Source organism: Eretmochelys imbricata, chromosome 1, assembly GCF_965152235.1.
Source record: "Eretmochelys imbricata isolate rEreImb1 chromosome 1, rEreImb1.hap1, whole genome shotgun sequence".
Classification (NCBI taxonomy): domain Eukaryota; kingdom Metazoa; phylum Chordata; order Testudines; family Cheloniidae; genus Eretmochelys; species Eretmochelys imbricata.
In genome coordinates, this window is record NC_135572.1 from 100460985 (window position 1) to 100483040 (window position 22056).

The 22056-nt window shown below is 47.4% G+C and overlaps 1 protein-coding gene across 8 annotated transcripts in view; it reads right to left on the reverse strand.

Moving 5' to 3' along the window:
• DOCK9 (dedicator of cytokinesis 9) overlaps positions 1–22056 on the reverse strand; it is a 335650-nt gene that overhangs the window by 122992 nt on the left and 190602 nt on the right. For all 8 annotated transcript variants that reach the window (XM_077812928.1, XM_077812891.1, XM_077812874.1 and 5 more), the window contains exons 24-27: positions 17124–17239; positions 16886–16955; positions 16652–16777; positions 16352–16423 (exon numbers count right to left, since the gene is read on the reverse strand). In XM_077812928.1, coding sequence (XP_077669054.1) covers positions 16352–16423; positions 16652–16777; positions 16886–16955; positions 17124–17239 — 384 coding nt within the window. The remainder of the gene's footprint in view (positions 1–16351; positions 16424–16651; positions 16778–16885; positions 16956–17123; positions 17240–22056) is intronic.

The following is a 22056-nucleotide window of genomic DNA, read 5'->3' on the forward strand; positions in this document are numbered from 1 at the left end:
GACTAACCAATTTATTTGAGCATGAGCTTTCGTGAGCTACAGCTCACTTCATCGGATGCATACCGTGGAAACTGCAGCAGACATTGTATACACACAGAGATCATGAAACAATACCTCCTCCCACCCCACTGTCCTGCTGGTAATAGCTTATCTAAAGTGATCATCAAGTTGGGCCATTTCCAGCACAAATCCAGGTTTTCTCACCCTCCACCCCCCACCACACAAACTCACTCTCCTGCTGGTAATAGCCCATCCAAAGTGACAACTCTCTTCACAATGTGTATGATAATCAAGGTGGGCCATTTCCTGCACAAATTCAGGTTCTCTCACCCCCCTCCAAAAACCACACACACAAACTCACTCTCCTGCTGGTAATAGCTCATCCAAAGTGACCACTCTCCCTACAATGTGCATGATAATCAAGGTGGGCCATTTCCAGCACAAATCCAGGTTTTCTCACCCCCCCACCCCCATACACACACAAACTCACTCTCCTGCTGGTAATAGCTCATCCAAAGTGACCACTCTTCCTACAATGTGCATGGTAATCAAGGTGGGCCATTTCCAGCACAAATCCAGGCTCTCTCACCCCCCCCCACCTTTTCCCAGGGACACACACACACACACAAACTCACTCTCCTGCTGGCAATAGCTCATCCAAACTGACCACTCTCCAAGTTTAAATCCAAGTTTAACCAGAACGTTGGGGGGGGGGGAAGGGGGATAGGAAAAAAAAGGGGAAATAGGCTACCTTGCATAATGACTTAGCCACTCCCAGTGAGAAAGCCTGGATTTGTGCTGGAAATGGCCCACCTTGATTACCATGCACATTGTAGGGAGAGTGGTCACTTTGGATGAGCTATTGCCAGCAGGAGAGTGAGTTTGTGTGTGTATGGGGGTGGGGGGGTGAGAAAACCTGGATTTGTGCTGGAAATGGCCCAACTTGATGATCACTTTAGATAAGCTATTACCAGCAGGACAGTGGGGTGGGAGGAGGTATTGTTTCATGATCTCTGTGTGTATATAATGTCTGCTGCAGTTTCCACGGTATGCATCCGATGAAGTGAGCTGTAGCTCACGAAAGCTCATGCTCAAATAAATTGGTTAGTCTCTAAGGTGCCACAAGTACTCCTTTTCTTTTTGCCTGTTGGCAGTAGCACACGGAGACCCCTTGGGCCCCCCGCCTAGGATCTGCTGCCAGAGGAGTGTGCCAGTTGTTTTCAGAAACTGCCCGAGGTAAACCCTGACCCCCTGATCCCTACTGCACCCCTGCCCCAGCCTAGAGCCTGCACCATGCACCTAAGCTCCCTCCTAAAGCCTGCACCCCTTACCCCCTCCCGCACCCAAGCTCCCTCCCACACCCAAACTCCCTCCCAGAACCTGCCCCTCTCCCCTTCCCGCATCCAAACTCCCTCCCAGAGCCCGACCTTGCACCCGCTCCCAAACTCCCTCCCAGATTCCAACCCCCCACCCACTCTCAAACTACCTCCCAGACCGCGCACCCCCTCCTGCACAGAGCCTGCACCCCCTCCCACACTCCAACCCCCTGCCCCAGCCTGGTGAAAGTGAGTGAGGGTGAGAGAGAGACGGACGGAGTGGAGATAGAGTGAGCAGGGGCAGGGCCTCGGAGAAGGGGAGGGACAGAGGCATGGTCTATGGGAAAGGGCGGGGCAAGGGTCTTTGGGTTTGCGTGATTAGACAGTTGGCAACCCTACCAGGTGGGCATGTGGAAGCACAGCCAGCAGCTCGCTGGGCACTAGCCAGCGCAGACACAGCACAGACCAAATGTCAGGTGGACTGTTCTGCCCTGGGGCCCGGAATTGCTGTCAGCAGGCCTGCATCCCAGAATTATGTTTGCTTTTTTTGCAGCAGTGTTACACTGTTGACTTATATTTAGCTTGTAATCCAGTATGACCCCGTGTTACACTGTTGACTTATTCAGCTTTTGATCCACTATGACTCCCTTTCTGCAGTACTCCCTCTTAGGCAGTCATTTCCCATTTTGTATGTGTGCAACTGATTGTTCCTTCGAAGTGGAGTATTTTGCATTTGTCCTTCTTGAATTTCATCCTATTTACTTCAGACCATTTCTCCAGATCATTTTGAATTTGAATCCTATCCTCCAAAGCACTTCAATTTCCTCCCCCCACAGCTTGGTATCATCTGCAAACTTTATAAGTTTACTCTCTATGCCATTATCTAAATCATTGATGCTAAATCTTAACTTCTGTCTTCCTCTATCATTGGCCTTATCACTAGCTACTTTAATATAACCATATACCATCATTATACTTTTGTTTTCTGTAATTTATACATTACATACACAAAGTGTTTGTATAATAATATTATCAAGTTACATGTACTGTACTTGGGCAGCAGCTAATTACTGTCCAGGACCCCGATCGTCCAGGGTGGCAGTGGAGCCTAACAGTTAAATGTTTAGCTGGTAAATATTAATAGTTTAAAGGTTTACTGTTTTTAAAAGTTATTTACATCCTTAGCCCATGCCTGACAGAAGTGGGACAAATGGTCTGCAAATAAGGGGGAATAAGTGTCAAATCTGAATGTTCCGTCTCTGAGGGTGGTCTTAGTGCTGCCTCCATGAAGATGGACTTCAGCCTAGTGTCCCAATCTTTTTTGGTCCGGGGCTTGAAGTCCCTGAAGATCTTGCAGCATTCCTGAATGTGAGCTTCCCCCAGGCACTTATAGCAGCTGGAATGGGGGTCGTTCAGAGGCATAGCCTTGTTACAAGGAGGCGCAAGGCCTGAAACCCAGTGACCAAAGCATGCCCCAGCACTGGGGGAGGAGAAGAAACTAACTCTAACTACTAATAAAACTTAACTATGTAAACCAACTACATACAATAATAGAGAAATAAAGTCCACTGAGAGAAGTACTTGCAAAGCAAGGAAAGAGTAGTTCCAGGGACAGTCAAGGGCGGTAAGAAGGAACTGAGGGAGTGTGGGGTCAGTGAGGCCCTCTATACCGGTGCTACGAGCGTGCAACACCAGAGGGTGCAGAGCTGACCCGATGGACACCACTGAGGGAAAAATTTCAAGTAGCTATGCTCAGAGCAAGCAAACACATACATTGGAATGGACATGTACAATCACACGAAGAAGAATATGGTGTTATGCACTTTAAAGGATATTGATTGTATTATTTTTACTGTATTTACACGTTGACCGGGTAAGACCTTCAGTGTCAGAACATAAAATCTGTAATGCTTTTCTCCTTTATATCTGACCACAGCCTCAATCCCCAAGTTATAAAATTAACTTCTTGGTAAAGGTGAATATCCAGATAAGAGTTCAAACTAGACCAAGACAGAAATTCTTGCAATTTCTAGGGTCAGATATAGGCTTTAAATGGGAAAATGGAGACCTAAAACACTTACGGCTGGTCTACACTGGGAACTTATGTGGGTTTTGCTACATTTCTCAGGGGCGTGAAAAATCCACACTCGACTGATGTAGCTATACCAACCTAACCCCTGGTGTAGACAGCGGTAGGTCAACAAAAGAATTTTTCGGTTGATCTCGTTACCGCCTTTCAGAGAGGTGGATTACATACACTGATGGCAGAACTGTTCCTGTCAGCATAGGTAGCGTCTACACTGAAGTGCTACAACAGTGCAGTAGCAGCACTGCAACTGTGCCCCTGAAGCAGTTTAAGTGTGGACATACCCTTAGATATGATTGATCTTCATTTCCTGAAGAATTAAGTCAAAAGTAACCAGGACAATATCTGAAATATGAACAACTAGGCAACTTTCCTGATGTCCCTCTAATTTTAAAAGTATGTTTTCATCATGCCTTAAGTAGTCAGTTCCTTTCCCCTTTTTGTTGATGCTTATTACTTTAAAACACCTGGACCCTTCAAATTCACATATTTCTTCAGGAAGACAGGAGAGGAAAATTTGATTGTCTGTAAAGAGAGCATATCTTCTGACAAACAAACAGATTCCAGTTTTCTATTACAATGTGTGGGCTGGTATGTTGGTGCAACAGCCCCTCCTCTGGCTAGGCAGAGCATTGCACCAGAGTTCACTCAGTCTGGCAGGGCTGTCAGTCAGTTCCTCGTGCCCAGGGGGTCTGAAAATCCTCCTCCATTCTTAAGTTTCTCAGGTTGTTTGTGGGGGAACCCAGACCTGCCCATTCCAGTGGGCTCCAGCTCAGAGCCCTTAAACTAGAGAGGCAGAATCAGGACTCAACAACTCCAGCCGTGCCCTGAGCAACTTCCTACCTACTCTGGTTTCCGTAGGCTTTTCAGCCTGTTGGTCCAGCCATCCCTTCTCAAGCTGTGGTCTCTGAGTGGCTGGCAGGAGTTCCCTTATCCAGCCTGCTTGCTGCTCTGGCAGCACCCCTGCTTCCCAGCTCTTTTATTCTCCCAGCTGCTGTGAGGCTGACAATCAACAACTGGCCAGCAGTACCTGCATTAACCCCCTGGTTGTTGGGCCAGCATGGGGTATATATACCTTACCCTGAGGGAATTGTGCCAAAAATTAAAAATTCTGCACACAATATTTTAAAATTCTGCAAAATTCTGCATATTTTATTTGTCAATAAATAAATGTGGCTGCAGCATGGCAGTGGAGAGCACAGGCCACTGGCTGCACTGAGGTGGGAGATCATCCTGAAGCCCCCACTTCCCCTAGTACAGGGACTTGGCAGTGAGGCTGCACCTGACCCTGACACAGTGCAAGGGCTGGGCCTGCCCCGGAAACACCCCGGGGCCCTATCCCTCTCTGCCAGGTGCACCAGGTGTGGTACGCAGGCTCAGCCCAGCAGGATCCAAGTGTGGAGGGGCTTAGTCACCCCCCTTCCCGCATTTCCCCCACCCCCGCTTACCCAGCCCCACCGCAGGAAGTCACTGTTCCACAGAAAATAGGAAGGCTCCCAGAACACAGAAGGGCAGCACCACTGGCAAGAGGACCCAGGAAGCTGCGTTCAGCTGCAGAGTCAGTAGAGCCCAAGATGAGAGGCAGCAGAGCACAAGATGAGAGGCAGCCTCCGAGTTGGGCAGCTCTGCATTTGTAGAAATGAGGAGGGAGGGGGCAGTGGCACATAACCCTGTGTGCCCCCTCCATGCCTCGCCTTTGTTTGGGGAGCAATCCCTCCCAAAACTGCACTCATGGTCCCCCCCCCACCCCGAGGCTTCCCTGCTGTTTTCTGCAGGGAAAAGCAAGAAATCGGGGGGGGGGAGGGGGTGTTTTCTGCTGCAGGCGAGCAGTCCTGCAGAATCCCCCCAGGAGTACAGTCACTGGCACGCACAAACGCCCAGTCCCCCTTCCCCGTCTCTGAGGTTGCTCCAGGCATGTTGAAACAGACCCGCTGCCTGGGCAGAGGCGTGTGTCCCCCAACCAATTTTTTTTTACATTTTTCTGTGTGGAGGGGGCACAGGAAAATGAGGGCCATATGAATTTTGCGCCCCCACATCAGCATAGAATCCCCCTAGGAGTAATACCCGAGGACACAATGTATTACATGGTTTTCTCTTGAGACAGGTCTCCCATGGACACTGTCCTAGTCATAGTACATAAGGCACCCAATGTGGATCCATAAAGAAAAGCAAGCCATTCCCTTCCATACCATTCCCTCTGTTGCTGCTTAGGTTCCATAGGTTATAGATGTACACAGAAAACATCACCAATTATTGGGGGGTATCAAAAGAGTCTGGTTTTATTTAGCAGTAAAACTAACATTTTGTCCCTTGCTAGAGGAAGTTTCAATATGCTTGGATAATTCAACCCCAGCATTTGGAGGCAAACCAATAATGTAACAGAAAAGGGTGTTCTATTCTTACCCACAATAACACTTTAAAGACATATGAGGAATAGCTGTAAAAAGCTGACTTTCAAACATATCTATTTTGGGAATACTACAAATCAATCAATTTTTACCAATTTCATAATGTAATCTATGTTTGTTAAAACAAAAAAAAAATTAGGCAATATGCCAGAACTGAATCAAAGAAAGCCACAGTTAAAAAAAAAAAAAAAAAAAAAAGTCCAGAGGCACTTAAAACAAATGGAACTAGCATTTAAGGATCTTACTTATCATACAACAGAGAAACAAAATTAGACAAGTATAAAATGTATATCTCAAAGTACATCTCAAATAGGATATGTCTATACTAAAGACCTTACAGTGGCACAGCTGTACCGCTGCAGCTGCACTGCTGCAAGGTCTCCCATGCTGGCATAATTAAACCACTCCCCAATGAGCAGCAGCATCTATGTCAGCAGGAGAGCATAAGAAACAACGTTTGACATAATGCTGTCCACACCGTCACTTCTATCAGTGAAATTTATGTCGGTCAGGAGTGTGTTTTTACTGACAAAAGTGCTACTGTAGACACAGCTTATTTGTTTTACCCAGAATTGTTTGTATTGGGCACACCAACCAACAGATCCCAATGAATCACAAAACCATGGCTTCTTACAAGCCTCACTGGTAGCAAAATGTCTGGTGCTAAAACACCTACAGCTTCCAGGACAGAAAATTGGTACAGTGAATTTAATGATATTGCAACTGTGTATAGCATGTAAGAGAGAGGGAAAAGGCCAGACCTGCCCCCCGCAAAAAAACCACACCTGTTTGCATTGTTCTTTTCTCTCTCTCTGAGTCCTTTAAAAACATAACTAGTTGGGCTCTTCAGGGGACAGACTGTGTTTTTTGCATAACAAGATCCTGATCCTGCCTGTTTTGCCTCTGGTCTCTGTCATAAAAGACAGTTACCTTTTCCATAACTGGTGTTCTTCGAGATGTGTTCTTCATGTCTATTCCACAACAGGTGTGCGTGCTCGCCACGTGCACCAGTGCCAGAAGTTTTTCCCCTACCAGTACCCATGGGGGGAGTGCCCTCTGCAACCCCTGGAGTGACGCCTGCCTGGCGCAGTATAAGGGGAGCTCCGCGCTTCCCCCACCCTCAGTTCCTTCTTGCCAGACAACTCTGACAGAGGGGAAGGAGGGTGGGATGTGGAATAGACATGAGTAACACATCTCGAAGAACACCAGTTATGGAAAAGGTAACTGTCTTTTCTTCTTCGAGTGATTGCTCATGTGTATTCCACAATAGGTGATTCCAAGCTATATCGGTTGGAGGTGGGTAGGAGTTCACGAGTTCCCAGGAAGGAGGAGAGCCCTGCCGAACCCAGCATAATCCCTGGTTTGGCGGACAATCGCATAGTGCAAGGTGAACATGTGAACCGAAGACCACGTGGCGGCCCTACATATGTCCTGGATGGGGACGTGGGCCATGAAGGCATGGAGGACACCTGTCAGCTCATAGCAGGAGTGGAATCATGAAGTGATCCAATTGGAAAGCTGCTGAGTGGAAATCGGCTGGCCCCTCGCATGCTCAGCCGAGGCGACGAACAGTTGCAAGGACTTTCTGAACGGTTTGGTCCGCTCAAGGTAGAAAGCCAGAGTCCGCCGCACACTGAGCATGTGGAGATGGTGCTCCTCACTGGACGCGTGAGGCTTTGGGAAGAGGACCGGGAGAAAAATGTCCTGACCCATGTGGTAGGCGGAGACCACCTTCAGGACGAATGTGTGGTGTGGGCGGAGCTGGACCGTGTCCTTATGAAAGACCGTGTATGGAGGCTCGGAGGTCAGGGCCCTGAGCTCCGAGCCGCCATGGCCAACGTGATTGCAACCAGGAAAGCCACCTTCCACGAGAGGTGAGACCAGGAGCACGTGGCCAGTGGTTCAAACGGGAACCCCATGAGATGAGCCAACACCAGGTTTAGGTCCCACTGCAGGACCGGGGGTCTAGAATACAGAAAAAGATGGTCCAACCCCTTAAGGAACCAGCCAGTCATAGCATGGGAAAATACCAAGTGCCCTTGCACCGGAGGATGGAAGGCCAATATGGCTGCCAGGTGCACCTTGACTGACGAGGGCGCCAGGCCCTGGGCCCTCAGGTGGAAGAGGTAATCAAGGATAAGCTGGATCAGGGCCGCCACCGGGGAGACCTGATCCGCCGCCCATCTAGAGAACCGGGACCATTTCACCAAATAAGCACAGCAAGTGGAGGGCCGTCGACTTTTGAGGAGGACGTGCTGAACCTGTTCTGAGCACGTCCTTTCCTCTCCGCCTAACCACTGAGCAGCCATACCGTGAGGTGAAGCGCCACTAGGTTGGGATGGAGGAGGCGGCCCTGGTCCTGAGAGAGCAGGTCTGGGCGGAGGGGCAACAGCCATGGTGGAGCTACCGCCAGGCCCATGATGGCCCCGTACCAACGCTGCCTGGGCCAAGCCGGGGCAATCAGGAGGATCCGGGCCCTATCTGTCTTCAAATCTGTCCAGGACCCTGCTGATTAGAGGGAACGGGGGAAAGGTGTAGAAAAGCCGGCCTGACCAGGACAGGAAAAAGGCATCAGAGATAGGGCCCCTCCCTAAGCCCCCCCCCGGAGCAGAACCAGGGGCATCACCACTTCTGTCGATTCGCGAATAGGTCCACCTGGGGAGTTCCCCACCTTCGGAAGAGCCGGTGGGCCACTTCCGGGTGGAGGGACCACTCGTGTTGCGAGGAAAAGTCCCTGCTCAAGCGATCCAACCTCTCGTTCCGGGTGCCCAGAAGGTGGAAGGCCTTCAGGTGGATGTCGTGGGCTATAAAGAAGTCCCACAACCTGAGGGCTTTGTGGCAGAGGGCAAAGGATCGGGCCCCGCCTTACCTGTTGATATAGAACATCGAGGCCATGTTGTCCGTGAGGACCCTGACTACCTTGCCTTCCAGGTGAGAGTGGAAGGCCAGGCATGCCAGACGCACCACCCTCAGCTCCCTGACGTTTATATGTAGGTTCAAGTCTTGAGCCGACCACAGGCCTTGGGTCTGAAAGTTCCCCACATGGAGCCCCCAACCCAGGTCCGACGCATCGGACACCAGCTCCAATGATGGGGCCCTGTCCCTAAAAAAGGAGGCATGTTGTTTGGGGCGGACCACCACCGAAGGGAGGTGATCACAGAGTCCAGCATGGTGAGGACCTTGTCCATCCTGTCCGTGGCCTGGGAGAACTTTGAGGCCAACCAGAGCTGGAGGGCCTCATCCTGAGTCTGGCGTAACGGACCACATATGTGCAAGCCAACATGTGGCCCAAGAGTTGCAGGCAAACCTTGGCTGTTGTCACCGGGAACCTTATGACTGAGTCGATGAGACCTTTCAGAGTCTCGACTCTGTCTGGGAGGAGAGAGGTGCTGGCCGACACTGCATCCAGGAGTGCCCCGATAAACTCTATGCGTTGGACCGGGACGAATGTGGACTTGGTGTTCTTTACCAACAGGCCCAAGGCGGTGCACGTGGACAGGAGGAGTGCCACGTGATCCCTCACCTGCAACCGGGAGGTGCCCTTGACAAGCCAATCGTCCAGACAGGGAAATATCTGGACCCCCCTGTCATCTGAGGTAGGCTGCTATCACCGACATGCATTTTGTAAACATCCTGGAGGCAGTGGACAGACCAAACGGGAGGACCGTGAATTGGTAATGATTCTGTCCCACCACAAAATGGAGGAAGCTCCTGTGCCCCTCGAATACGAGGATGTGGAAGTACACGTCCTGTAGATCAAGGGCAGCGTACCAGTCCCCTGGATCTAGGGGGGAGATGATGGAGGCCAGGGAGACCATGCGGAACTTGAGTTTCACCATGTACCGGTTCAGACCTCGCAGGTCCCGGATGGACCTGAGCCCCGCTTTGGCCTTCGGGATAAGGCAATAAAAGGTGTAATACCCCTTGCCTATGAACTCCTCAGGCACCACCTCTATCGTTCCTAGTCCTAGGAGCCACCCCACCTTCTGCTCAAGCAGCATTTCATGTGAGGGGTCCCCCAATAGGGACGGGGGTGGTTGGGTGGGGAGGAAGTAAACTGGAGGATGTAACTCCGGGAGATGGTGTTGAGGACCCATCGGTCCAAGGTTCACCGTGACCATTCTGGGAGGAAAGCACACAACCGGTTGGAGAAGGGGAGCTTTATTGGGGGCGGATCCCTGGTGAAGACTGGCAGTGTGCCCCCAAGCGTCCCGTCAAAAATGGCTTTTCTCCGCCTGCTTGCCCTTGGAGGACCCAGGCTGCAGGGTAGGCCGAGACTGCCTCTGAGGGCATCTCTTATAGTCTCGCTGCTTCTTATGGACGGCCTCATACTTCGGGAGGGCAGCCTGGGCAGGAGTCTGCTGCAGCTTGAACTTAGGTTTTGCCGGAGCCGGGACAGAGGCCCAGAGTCTGGAGAGTTGTGCAGGAGTCTTTCATGCCATGCAGCCTTGTATCCGTTTCCTCCGCAAACATAGCCTTCCCGTCAAACCGGAGATCCTGCATGGAAAACTACGCCCCGCTGGACAGCCCAGAGAGCAGGAGCCATGACGCCCGTCTCATGGACACTGCGGAGGCCACTGATCGTGTGGCCATGGCCACAGCATCTGAGGCTGCCTGCAGGGACGCCCTAGCGGCTGCTACCCCTTCCTCCACTAGCGCCCTGAACTCCTTCCTATTGCACTCCTGGAGGGAGTCCTCAAACTTGGGCAGGGAGCCCCACAGACTGAATTCATACCGGCCCAGAAAAGCCTGATGGTTTGCCACTCGTAATTGGAAGCTCGAAGACGAATAAATTTTCCTTCTGAAAGAGTCCAGTCTCCAAGAGTCTTTGTTCTTTGGGGTTGGGGCTGGTTGACCTTGCTGTTCCCTGTAGTTGACCAACTCGACCACCAGGGAGTTGGGCGCCAGGTGGGTCTACAGGTACTCATGCCCTTCAGTGAGTACAAAGTACTTGTGTTCCGCCTTTTTAGAGATGGGGGCCAACGAGGGTGGTGTTTGCCACAGGGCATTTGAAATCTAAGCCACCCCTACATGGAGAGGCAGGGCTACCATACCCGGTGCCGATGAGGACAATACGTTAAACAGGAAGTCTGAGGGTTCCTCCATCTCCTCTGCTTGGAGGTGGAGGCTTGCTGCCACCCTCTTTAAGAGTTGTTGGTGGGCCCTGAAGTCCTCCTGCGGGCGGGGCGAGGAGGCCGGTACAGTGCTCTGGGTGTCGGCCAGCACCGGAGGGTCCACCACCTGGTCTGACTCTGGGCACGGTGCTGAGGATGTACGTCCCACCGACTCCTTTCTCGGGGGTCTGGAGAGGGAGGCTGATGGTGCTTCCGACGCCCCGGCCACCGAGCAAGCTCCCACCGCGGGCTGCGCCAGAGGCCACGGCGCCCACTGGTACCATTGGACTGGCCACGATGCTCAGTGCCACTGTACCTGCTGTGGCACTGGTGGGGCCAGCTGTTCGGGTTGGCTGGCCTGGCCCATTGAAGAACAGCTACGAACGGAGACCGGGTTGGCATAAGATCTGCTGCTATCTCTGGACTGGGAGGAGTGGCAGTGCCGGGATCTACGACGGCGATCTTGACAAGGAGGACCGGTACAGACAGTAACAGCTGCTCTGCAAATGTCCTCGACGGGCGGACCTGCGACGGCGATCGATGCCTGGGGCTGCGGTGCCTTGGTGGAGACTTGGAGCAGGAGTCCGAGCGGGAATGGCGTTGACGACCGTGCTGTGACCGACTGCAGTACCCTCTCCGAGACAAGGACCGTTGGAGACGCCCGCAATGGTCCCGTCGATATTCGGTCCTTGAGGACGAGCGGTGCCGAGAGTCCTGGCCTGACAGAACCCAGCCAGACAGTCTGGTCGCTGTCGAGGGCGATGCACATGGACTCTGCCCTGAGCGGTCGCTGAGTGGTGAACGGTATCGGGAACGTTCCCTCGACCGAGACCGGGCTGGAGGCAACTGCGGCGATCCCAACAGCGGCTTGCCTCCGGAGTGTGGGGCTGACGTTGGCAGCGCTCCAGGCACCGGCATGGATGTTACATCCTGGGCCGGCTGGAGGGCTTCAGGCGTAGATGGCATCCGGACATCCAGAGAGGCCTGTTCCGAAGGGGCTGGGCTACTCCGCTCAACATGAGTCGGAGGCCTGGGGCCCAGTGGGGATCGAGGACTGCCCGACATCGGCCTATCCTCTGTCCCAGACTTCCCTCGGTGCCGCTGAGAAGAGGGAGTCTTCCTGGCCCTCTTGGTGTAACCCGTGGACGGGGAGCAGTGCTGACTGGTCGATGGCACTGGAGAGTCGCCGCGTACCGACGCCGCAGTGCCAGGTACTGGTTTGGAGTGGTGAGACAAAGTCAGGATCAGCACCGACTCCATCAGGATGGCCTGGAGCCTGATGTCCCTTTCTCTTTTGGTCCGAGGCTTAAACGACTTGCAAATCTTGCACCTTTCGCTGATACGGGTTTCTCCCGAACAGTGCAAACAGTCTGTGTGCAGGTCACTTCTTGGCACAGAATGCCTAGAAGAGCCACATGACTTAAACCCCGGGGAGCGGGGCATGCCCCGGCCTGGGCTCACTGACTAACTAAACAGCTAACTAGCTACAGGTACCAACACTGAATGAACTAACAGTTCTGGGGACGAGCTACAACAAAGCTGGAGCAGAGCAGTTCTGATGCACCTTCACTGGCGGCAAGAAGGAACTGAGGGTGTGGGAGGCGCGCAGCTCCCCTTATACCGCGCCAGGAAGGCACTTCCCCCTACAGGTACTGCTAGGGGAAAAACTTCCAGCACCAGTGCACATGGCGAGCACGCACACCTGTTGTGGAATACACATGAGCAATCACTCAAAGAAGAATACACACATGCAACAATATAATAAGGAATGGTGATGTGTATAGGTGAGTCTAGTCGCCAAAAGACTGTTTAGACTGATATAATTGCTATGATAATTTTCTGGCTCTGTATGGTACTTTTCTGTCTGATGTGCTATGTTCTGCTATGTGTCATCTTTCCCTCTTTTCTTATGGTTTGTTTCTCTTTTTCTCAGAGTTTTCTTACAACAAAGCAACGAGCAAAAGTAAAACATTTCTCTCACGTACCCACTTCTACATTTTTTCTTACTGTGGCGGAGTGCCAGCTCTGCCACAGTTAAGGACAAGACCAGCTTTCTGTGTAAAGCTTGACTGTTTTAAAGTGCTATATAATCCACATGGTTACTTGGATTGCCTTCAAATTTGGTGTGCCGCATGACGGTGTGGGGTTCAGTTACTGAACCAAATGTGGAGCCATTTGATCAAGAGATTTCCAAGATGCAGCCCCTGGACAAAAACAGCTTTTCTAAAGGTTGAAATATTTTTGCAACTTTTTTTGTGCACAGATAAGAGGTCAAACTATGGCTCAGATCATTGCATCAGAGTCTCAAATGCTCGAGAGGTACCCAACAGAGTGCATGCCACCTACTAGCCTATGGAGGAAATCAAATTACAATGTTATTAGCCAAGGAGTTTGGTTTTCCTGTTAGGCGGGCACTGAGCAGTTTTAAGGCTCACATGCTAAATGGATTACACGGTGCATGTGCAGAGATAGCGGTTAATGGGGTTGAAAGCTAGCTCTGACTCTCAGGACCTGAATAGCTCAAGGGGGAATGTTACAGTCATTGAACCTGAGCAACATCCAGGCGAGGCAGAAATCTGAAGTTTAAAAAAGGAGACATGCTGCTCAAATCTGCTTCTGTCAAAGGGTGTTTCCTCTTTGGGGGAAATATAATCTGAGTACAGCAGAATATTCAGTAGCCAATGAAACTATTTTAAAAACAAAATAATTTATATATGTACATTCTCACTGGGATGAGAGGGTGATTAACGGTGGAACAATAGGTGACAATAGGGGGAGAAGGGTTTGGGGTGCAGCAAGGGGAGGGGTGATTATGAGTAGGGAGGGGGTCAGGTGATGGCAATGGGTGGGAGCTTGGTGAAGCAGGAGGAGAGGATGGATACTGGGAAAGGGGACATGGTGGTGAGTGACAGGAGGTGAATAGGAGCAGGGGCTCCTGTCATCCCCACATTGTCCCCTCCTGTGTCCCAGAATTTTGTTGGGAGGTGGGGTGCTGCCCATCTACTGTGGTCTGACCCCCCGTAATACCCCTATCTCCCTCTTGTGTGAAAGGTTCTGTGGTGTCCCTTGCCCTTCTGGGGTTACCTGAGTCCCTCTCCCTATTCTACCATGTGAGCTGGGACTTGGGGGTGCTTGCCCTTTCCCTGTCCCTCATGTGAACCAGGATCTGGAAAAGCCCTTCCCACTGGGTGGAGAGATGAGAATATGCATCCTGGGATCATGAGCCAAAAACATGTTTCTGACACGGGGGTAAGGAGTTGAGAATGGACATGCTTGATGGATCTCACAGACTATCCAGCACCGGACAGGGAAGGGGAACAACTACTGATATGAATAGAGGAGCTGACACATCTCAGAGCTATTGTTCTGAGATGTATTAATCTTCATAGGGTGTTCTCATTCAGCTGAGACCATCACATTCACACCTCTCAAAATCTCCTCTACTTGCAGGGATTACCTTTTGCTGCAGACCCCCATGTAGCTAAGCATTTGATGATGATTAATTTCATAAATAGTATAGCAGAGCTCTGTTGAAGTTAAGACTGAGAAAATGTTTTCTGTTTAAAGAACGATTTTTCTAAGTGTTCTACCATCCAAATGCGTACCTGGATTGTCTTGATAGTTACTGTGTCACTATGGGGCCATGGGGTATGGTTAAGTTATTAAAATTTAGCGTAATTTGAGTAAGAGGTACCTGAGATACCGCCCCCATGCCTTCCTTCCAAAACAAAAGCTTTTCTTCAAAGTTCACAGATTCTACCTTTTTGTATGTATTTTGTATGTGTGCATGCGTGCACAAGTGCGTTGTGCATCTGGCTTATAAAATATAAATTGCTTAATTGGACTGGAAGGGGAGGGTGAGCTGTCTGGCTGGGAGAGTACATGTTGTGGGGAATAGTGGGGGAGGGAGGGAGGCATAACAGTCACCAATCACAAGCTTAAATTTACTGTAACCACCATGTAACACAACTGTCACGCTCTCGGAACCCAGACCATGTCTAAGATTTCTCTCAGCAGCTTATTAGCAACTACACACTTCAAACATTTCAAAGCACATCCATTATCCCCATTCTACTGAAACAAAGTGTACAGGGGAGAGGACTCATACAGCAGTATGAGGACTCATACATATACTATCCCCATTCTACTGCAACAAAGTGTACTTGGGACTCATACAGCAAATGTGTGACCTAGCAGGTAGGACAGTGGACTGGGACTTAGAAAACCTGGGTTCTGTTCCCAGCTCTGCCACTAGCCTGCTAGAGGACTTTGGCCAAGTCACTTCAGCTCTTTGTGCCTCACTATCTCCATGTGTACAAAGGGAATAATGACGTTTCTCTCCTTGAGATCTACTGATGAAAATCACTTTGTAAGAACTAGGTATTATTAACATTATTTGCTCATAAGAGTGTCTGAAGTGCACATCTATAGGACAATTAAAAACTACCAACAACATTTTTCTCTTTTTGTTTTCTCAAAACCAGAAAATTAAATGGTAAAAAAACTTAGTTAATCCATAGTTAAGTTTGCCTGGCAATAGCTTGTGCCCTTCCAGAACACAGAGTTCAGAAAAACTCAAACTTGTGAAAACTAGGAAATATAGAGTTAAGGTATGTATCCACAGAACGCTAACTCTGCCCTCTTTGAGTGATGTCCCAATACACCTATTACACACACACACACACTCTCTGCCTTTGCCCTGTACAAGAACAAGAGGCATTTACACTTCTACAGTTAAGCCTACTCCACAGAAAGAACACATCTGCTAAATTTTACAAGTCCCTTCAATCCCTTTTACAACACCTTTACCCTTATGTACACAATGACATCTAAGACTATACTTTCACTTATACCTCATTAGTGTGGTCTGAATTTAATCTCCCACCTGATTTCTACACAATGCAATGCTGAAAGGAAGCATACTAGATCTCTCACAGTAGCATGCACCTTTCCTTTGATCACACACACACACACACAGGGGTCGGGAGAGGGCCTCACACACATCCCCAGAGAGACACGGTCCCCTCATTTGTCTCGTATCACAATTACAACTCTTCCAAGCTGCTCTATCTTATTTCTCTACCATTCACTACAGCTACACCTATCACAGTGAATACAGCTGGAGTATATGCAAATAATCATCAGTGGCTCTTACCTGCTTCAGGGAGGCAGAGTTAAGGTTGCACAGATGTGTACCTTTAACACTATTTCCTGGTTTTAACAAGTTTGAGTTTTGTTGAACTCAGTGTTCTGGAAGTGCACAAACTATTGCCAGGAAACCTTAACTCTGGGTTAACAAAGTTTTAAGTCATTTAATTTAACTCTAGTTAGTGTTCTTATATACAGCAAAAACATGTAATAAAAACTGATGAAGGGGGAGGCTGTGCTATAAAAGGCTCTTAATGATCTAAATATAAGTCTACATACCTTTATTTTAGTGTTTTCTATCAAATGCTGAGCCATTGATTTTATCAGAACTTCAAAGAAAAACCACGAATACTGAAAAGAAAACGAAATTATTGCGTTATATAAAACTGCAAAACTAGTCTAAAATTTCCAAAACTAAATTAGTCTTTTTGCAGCCAATGACAACCTGGATGCAATTAACTATTTACAACATCTGCTAGGAAAGAGATGACATATTGTTTCTTAACAGTTCAGTTCTGAGGATTAGGCTCTACTTCATTAGAAACAAGAAGGAAAAAGGAAAAGTTTTTTGACAAATACCTTAAGCAGCTTGTTGCTTGTAAGAAAGTCAGCAGATGGTTTAAGAATTGTTGTCATGGATTTGGTCAGTTCTTCATGTACAGTCTTATAATCAGAAGCAATATAAGGCTCAGCTTTATAAGCATACTTGCCGGAAAAAGGAAACAGAATGTAACATGTGGAATTTAAATAAATGCAACTATTTTTAATGTGATTAGTTTTAAAGAAGCAAACAAATTGCTTTATTTTGTATACCTTGACATATGACCTCAAGTAGATATCCAATCCTTCTTCGTGGCACTGTGCAACAATATGGATAATAACCCTAAAAAAAAGATAGAAATGAACAATAAACATTATGTTCTGCTGTAACAAAAATGTTTACTTTGATTACAGATCAGTTCATTTCTGCAACTTACTACCACATGGAGAAATCTCACATGGGCACAAACCATTAATCATTTAAACACACTGGACCACTTAAATTCTTTACCTTGTCACATTGACTGTAACTTCTTCTTGAGTAGTTCTAGTGAGAACTCTAAACAATTGGTTTAGAATTGTAGGCAGGAAAGCTATCATCACATGGCTCTCCATAGCATGAAGACTCTAAGAGAAAGAAATAGAGTAGTAATATTACTTCCTTGTAGTCAAGCCATTTAACATTATTTTCAAAACTCCTCTACAATCTACTTGGAGAACTACGTTCTTAGAAAAAGAACTTTCCCCTTCAAAGAAAGGGGGAAAAGGAGGATCTGGGAAATTATAAGGCTTTTTGAAAATCTAAATACACTATATTCACCCTCTTGTCCACATGCTTGTTGACCCCCTCAAAGAATTCCAATGTTGACTATTCCCCAACAAATTATGTTCATCTATGCAACTGACAATTTTGATCTTTACTATAGTTCAACCAGCTTGCCTGGTACTGAAGTCAGACTTACCGGCCTGTAATTGCCGGAGTCACCTCTGGAGCCCTTTTTAAAACTTGGCGTCACATTAACTGGAGCCATTTGGTACAGAAACTGATTTAAATGATAGGTTACAGACTAGTTAGTAGTCTTGCAATTTCACATTGGAGTTCCTTCAGAATTCTCGGGTGAATACCATCTGGTCCTGGTGCCTTATTACTGTTTAGTTTATCAATTTGTTTCAAAACCTCCTCTAATGACACCTCAATCTGGAACAGGTCCGCAGATTTGTCACCTAAAAAGAATGGCTCAGGTTTGGGAATCTCCCTCACATCCTCAATCGTGAAGACCGATGTAAAGAATTCATTTAGTTTCTCCGCCATGGTCTTACCCTTGAGTGCTCCTTTGGCATCTCAACTGTCCAGTGGCCCCACTGGTTATTTAGCAGGCTTCCTGCTTCTGATACACAAACATTTTTTTACTATTACTTTTTGAGTCTTTGGCTAGCTGTTCTTCAAATCCTTTTTTGGCCTTCCTAACTATATTTTGATACTTCATTTGCCAGAGTTTGTGCTCCTTTCTGTTTTTCTCACTAGGATTTAACTTCCACTTTTTAAAGGGTGCCTTTTTGCCTCTCACTGCTTCTTTTACTTTGTTGTTTAGCTATGGTGGCTCTTTTTTGGTTCTGTTACTATGTTTTTTAATTTGGTACACATTTAAGTTGAGCCTGTATTATGGTGTCTTTAAAAAGTTTCCATGCAGCTTTGCAAGGATTTTACTTTTGGTGCTGTACCTTTTAATTTCTGTTTAACTAACCTCCTCATTTTTGTGTCGTTCCCCTTTCTGAAATTAAATGCTACAGTGTTGGGCCACTGTGTCTTTTCCCTGCTACAGGGATGTTCAATTTAATTATATTATGGTCACTATTACCAAGCGGTTCAGCTATATTCACCTCTTGGATCTGATCTTGTGCTCTACTTAGGAGTAAATCAAGAACTGCCTCTCCTCTTGTGGGTTCCAGAACTAGCTGCTCCAAGAAGCAGTCATTTAAGGTGTCAAGAAATTTTATCTCTGCATCCCGTCCTGAGGTGGTATGTACCTCAATCTGGGGTAGTTGAAATCCCCCATTATTATTGAGTTTTTTATTTTAATAGTCTCTAATCTCCTTGAGCATTTCACAGTCACTATCACCATCCTGGTAAGATGGTCGGTAATATATCCCTACGGCTATATTCTTACTATTCAAAGAGATTCTATGATACAGTTTGGTTCATTTAAGATTTTTACTTCATTTGATTCTATGATTTCTTTCATATATAGTGCAATTCCCCCACCAGCACGACCTGTTCTGTCCTTCTGATATATTTTGTACCCTGGTCTTTTTGTGTCCCGTTGATTATCCTCATTCCACCAAGTTTCTGTGATGCCTAATATATCAGTATCCTCATTTAATACAAGGCACTCTAGTTCACGCATCTTATTATTTAGACTTCTAGCATTGGTATATAAGCACTTTAAAAGCTTGTCACTTTTTAGCTGTTTCCCATTACATGATGTAATTGAATAAGACTTTTTTTCATTTGACTGTTTCTCATCAGATACCACCTGTATTTCATCTTCCATACTGAAAACTGACTATTTATTCTGACAATTAAAACTGACGATTCTCCTCCTTACTAGGACTTAGAGCAGGGGTTGGCAACCTTTGGCATGCGGTGCATCAGGGTAATCTGTTGGGGGCCACAAGACATTGTGTTTACATTGACCACCTGCAGGCATGGCCCCCCGCAGCTCCCAGTGGCCTTAGTTCGCCGTTCCTGGCCAATGGGAGCTGTGGGACGCCGCGGGCTGCAGGGTCGTGCTGGCCGCCACTTCCCACAGCTCCCATTGGCCAGGAACGGTGAACCGTGTGGGGCCTTGCCTGTGGACAGTCAATATTAGCAAAATCTCTCATGGCCCACCAGCCGATTACCTTGTATAGACTCCCCCTTTCCCAATTTCTAATAAATCTAAACCCCTCCCCCATATACCATCCTCTCATCCACACGAGACCCCGCAGTTCAGCCTGTCTAACTGGCCCTGTGAGTGGAACTGGAAGGATTTTAGGGAATGATACCATGAAGGTCCTGAACTTCAATCTCTTACCTAGCAGCCTACATTTGACCTCCAGGACCTCTCTCCTCTTCTTCCCTATGTCATTGGTACCTACATGTACCACGACCACCAGCTCCTCTCTTGCACTAAACATAAGTCTACCTAGATGTCTGGAGAGATCTGCAACCTCCGCACCAGGCAGGCAAGTCACCATGCGGTTCTCCTGGTCATCGTAAACCCAGCTATCTATGTTTCTAATGACTGAATCGCCCATAACTATTACCTGTCTCTTCCTAATAAGTTCCCTCCCCCGGAGAGGTATCCTCAGTGCAAGAGGATACCACATCATCATCTGGAAGCAGGGTCCCAACTATGGGATCGTTTCCCTCTGCTCCGGGTGGGTGTTCTCCTCACCTGAGGCTTTCATCCTCCTCAGCAGCACAGAGGCTGTCAGACTGGGGATGGGACCGTCCTACTGTGTCCCAGAAAGTCTCATCTATGTACCTCTGTCTCCCTTAGCTTCTCCAGTTCAGCCACCCTGGTCTCAAAAGCCCGTACTCGGTCTCTGAAGGCCAGGAGCTCCTTGTACTGAATGCACACATATGCCACCTGCCCATAGGGCAGGTAATCATGCATGTTGCATTGGGTGCAATAAACTATGATAAAGTGCACTAGGGAACCTTTAGTGCACACCAGCAGGGTCTGCATGGACCAGTCAATGCAGTGATACTCAGACCTCAGTGGTTCAGGAGCCAAATTAGCAATCAACATTACCCAAAAGAGCCACAGTAGTGTGAGTTCATTGTTTCATTTACTATAGTGCTATATATTTATATTTAAATAGTATGACAAGAAAAATCTATATAATTTTCACAGCAAAATGACTGACCAAGTATTATTTTATCAACTACAATTGGTTAATAACATGGTAAAAGCATACTGATAGGGTAATAACTTAGACTGATTAGTAATTACATCACACCGAGTTTTAATAACATGTGCTGCAAAGAACCACAGGAGACACATTAAAGAGCCTCTTGCGGCTTAAGAGCCACAGTCTGAGTATCATTGAGTTAATACATTCACGTTACTGGGATTCAGAAATCACATCCCTGTAGTCCGCATTACTGCTCCACGTAGACAAGCCTTTAGATTCAAGAAACTCTGGTTCCCCCACCCCGCCAGTGTTTACTGGATAAACATCCATTTCATTTATTTTGTATCGGGAGGTTTTATTGGTGGTTATTGATTAAAATTGAAAATTGGAAGCTCTATATATTAAATATAATAATACTGCTGTGTATTTATTTGGCACTTGACATTTGATGATTTCAAAATAATGTCAGGAAAGAAGGATGGTTTTGTGGTTAATGCACTACACTGGGACACAGAAGAGCTGGCTTCAATTCTCAGCTTTTCCAAACTTTCTGCTTGACCTTGGGCAAGTCACATCATCTCTGTGTCTCAGCTCCATATTTAAAATGAAGATAATACTGTGTCCTTTTTTCCACCCTTTCTATGCCTTGCTTATTTAGACTGTAAATTCTTTAAAACAGGGATAATGTCTTACTGTGTGTATGCACAGTGCCCAGGCACAATGAAGACCTAATCTCAGTTGCAGCTTTGAGACAGTAAAGTAATAGATGATAAGTACCTTACAAACATCCATTAATTTAGCCTTACTACATTCCTGTGATGCAGACAGTCATCCTCTGTGAGGCACAAGGAGATTAAGTTTCAGAATGGTAGTCGTGTTAGTCTGTATCAGCAAAAAGAACAAGGAGTACTTGTGGCACCTTAAAGACTAACACATTTATTTGAGCATAAGCTTTCGTGGGCTAAAACCTACCTCATCGGATGCATGCAGTGGAAAATACAGTAGGAAGATATATAAAACCCAACCCCTCCCTCCCCCCCCCAGAACATGAAAAAATAGGTGTTGCCAATACACACTATAATGAGAGTGATCAATTAAGGTGAATACCTTATAATTGATCACTCTCATTATAGTGTGTATGGCACCACCCATCTTTTCATGTTCTGTGTGTGTGGCGGTGTATATATCTTCCTACTGTATTTTCCACTGCATACATCCGATGAAGTGGGTTTTAGCCCACGAAAGCTTATGCTCAAATAAATTTGTTAGTCTCTTAGGTGCCACAAGTACTCCTCATTCTTTTTAAGGAGATTAAGGTGACTTGTACAAGTCACACAGAAAATTGATGGAAAAGCCAGGAATAGTACTAGGTCTCTGGACTCCAAGTCCTGTGCCTTAACCACAATATTATTTTTTTGGTCTCCAAAGGCAACATGTTGAAGTTGATGTTTTGTTAACCTTAATATAGTCACATTGGCCAAGATGCAGATATATAAAGTTTGGTCCCTAAATCCGTATTTCAGCCTCTTAAAAAGTGGCTTGAT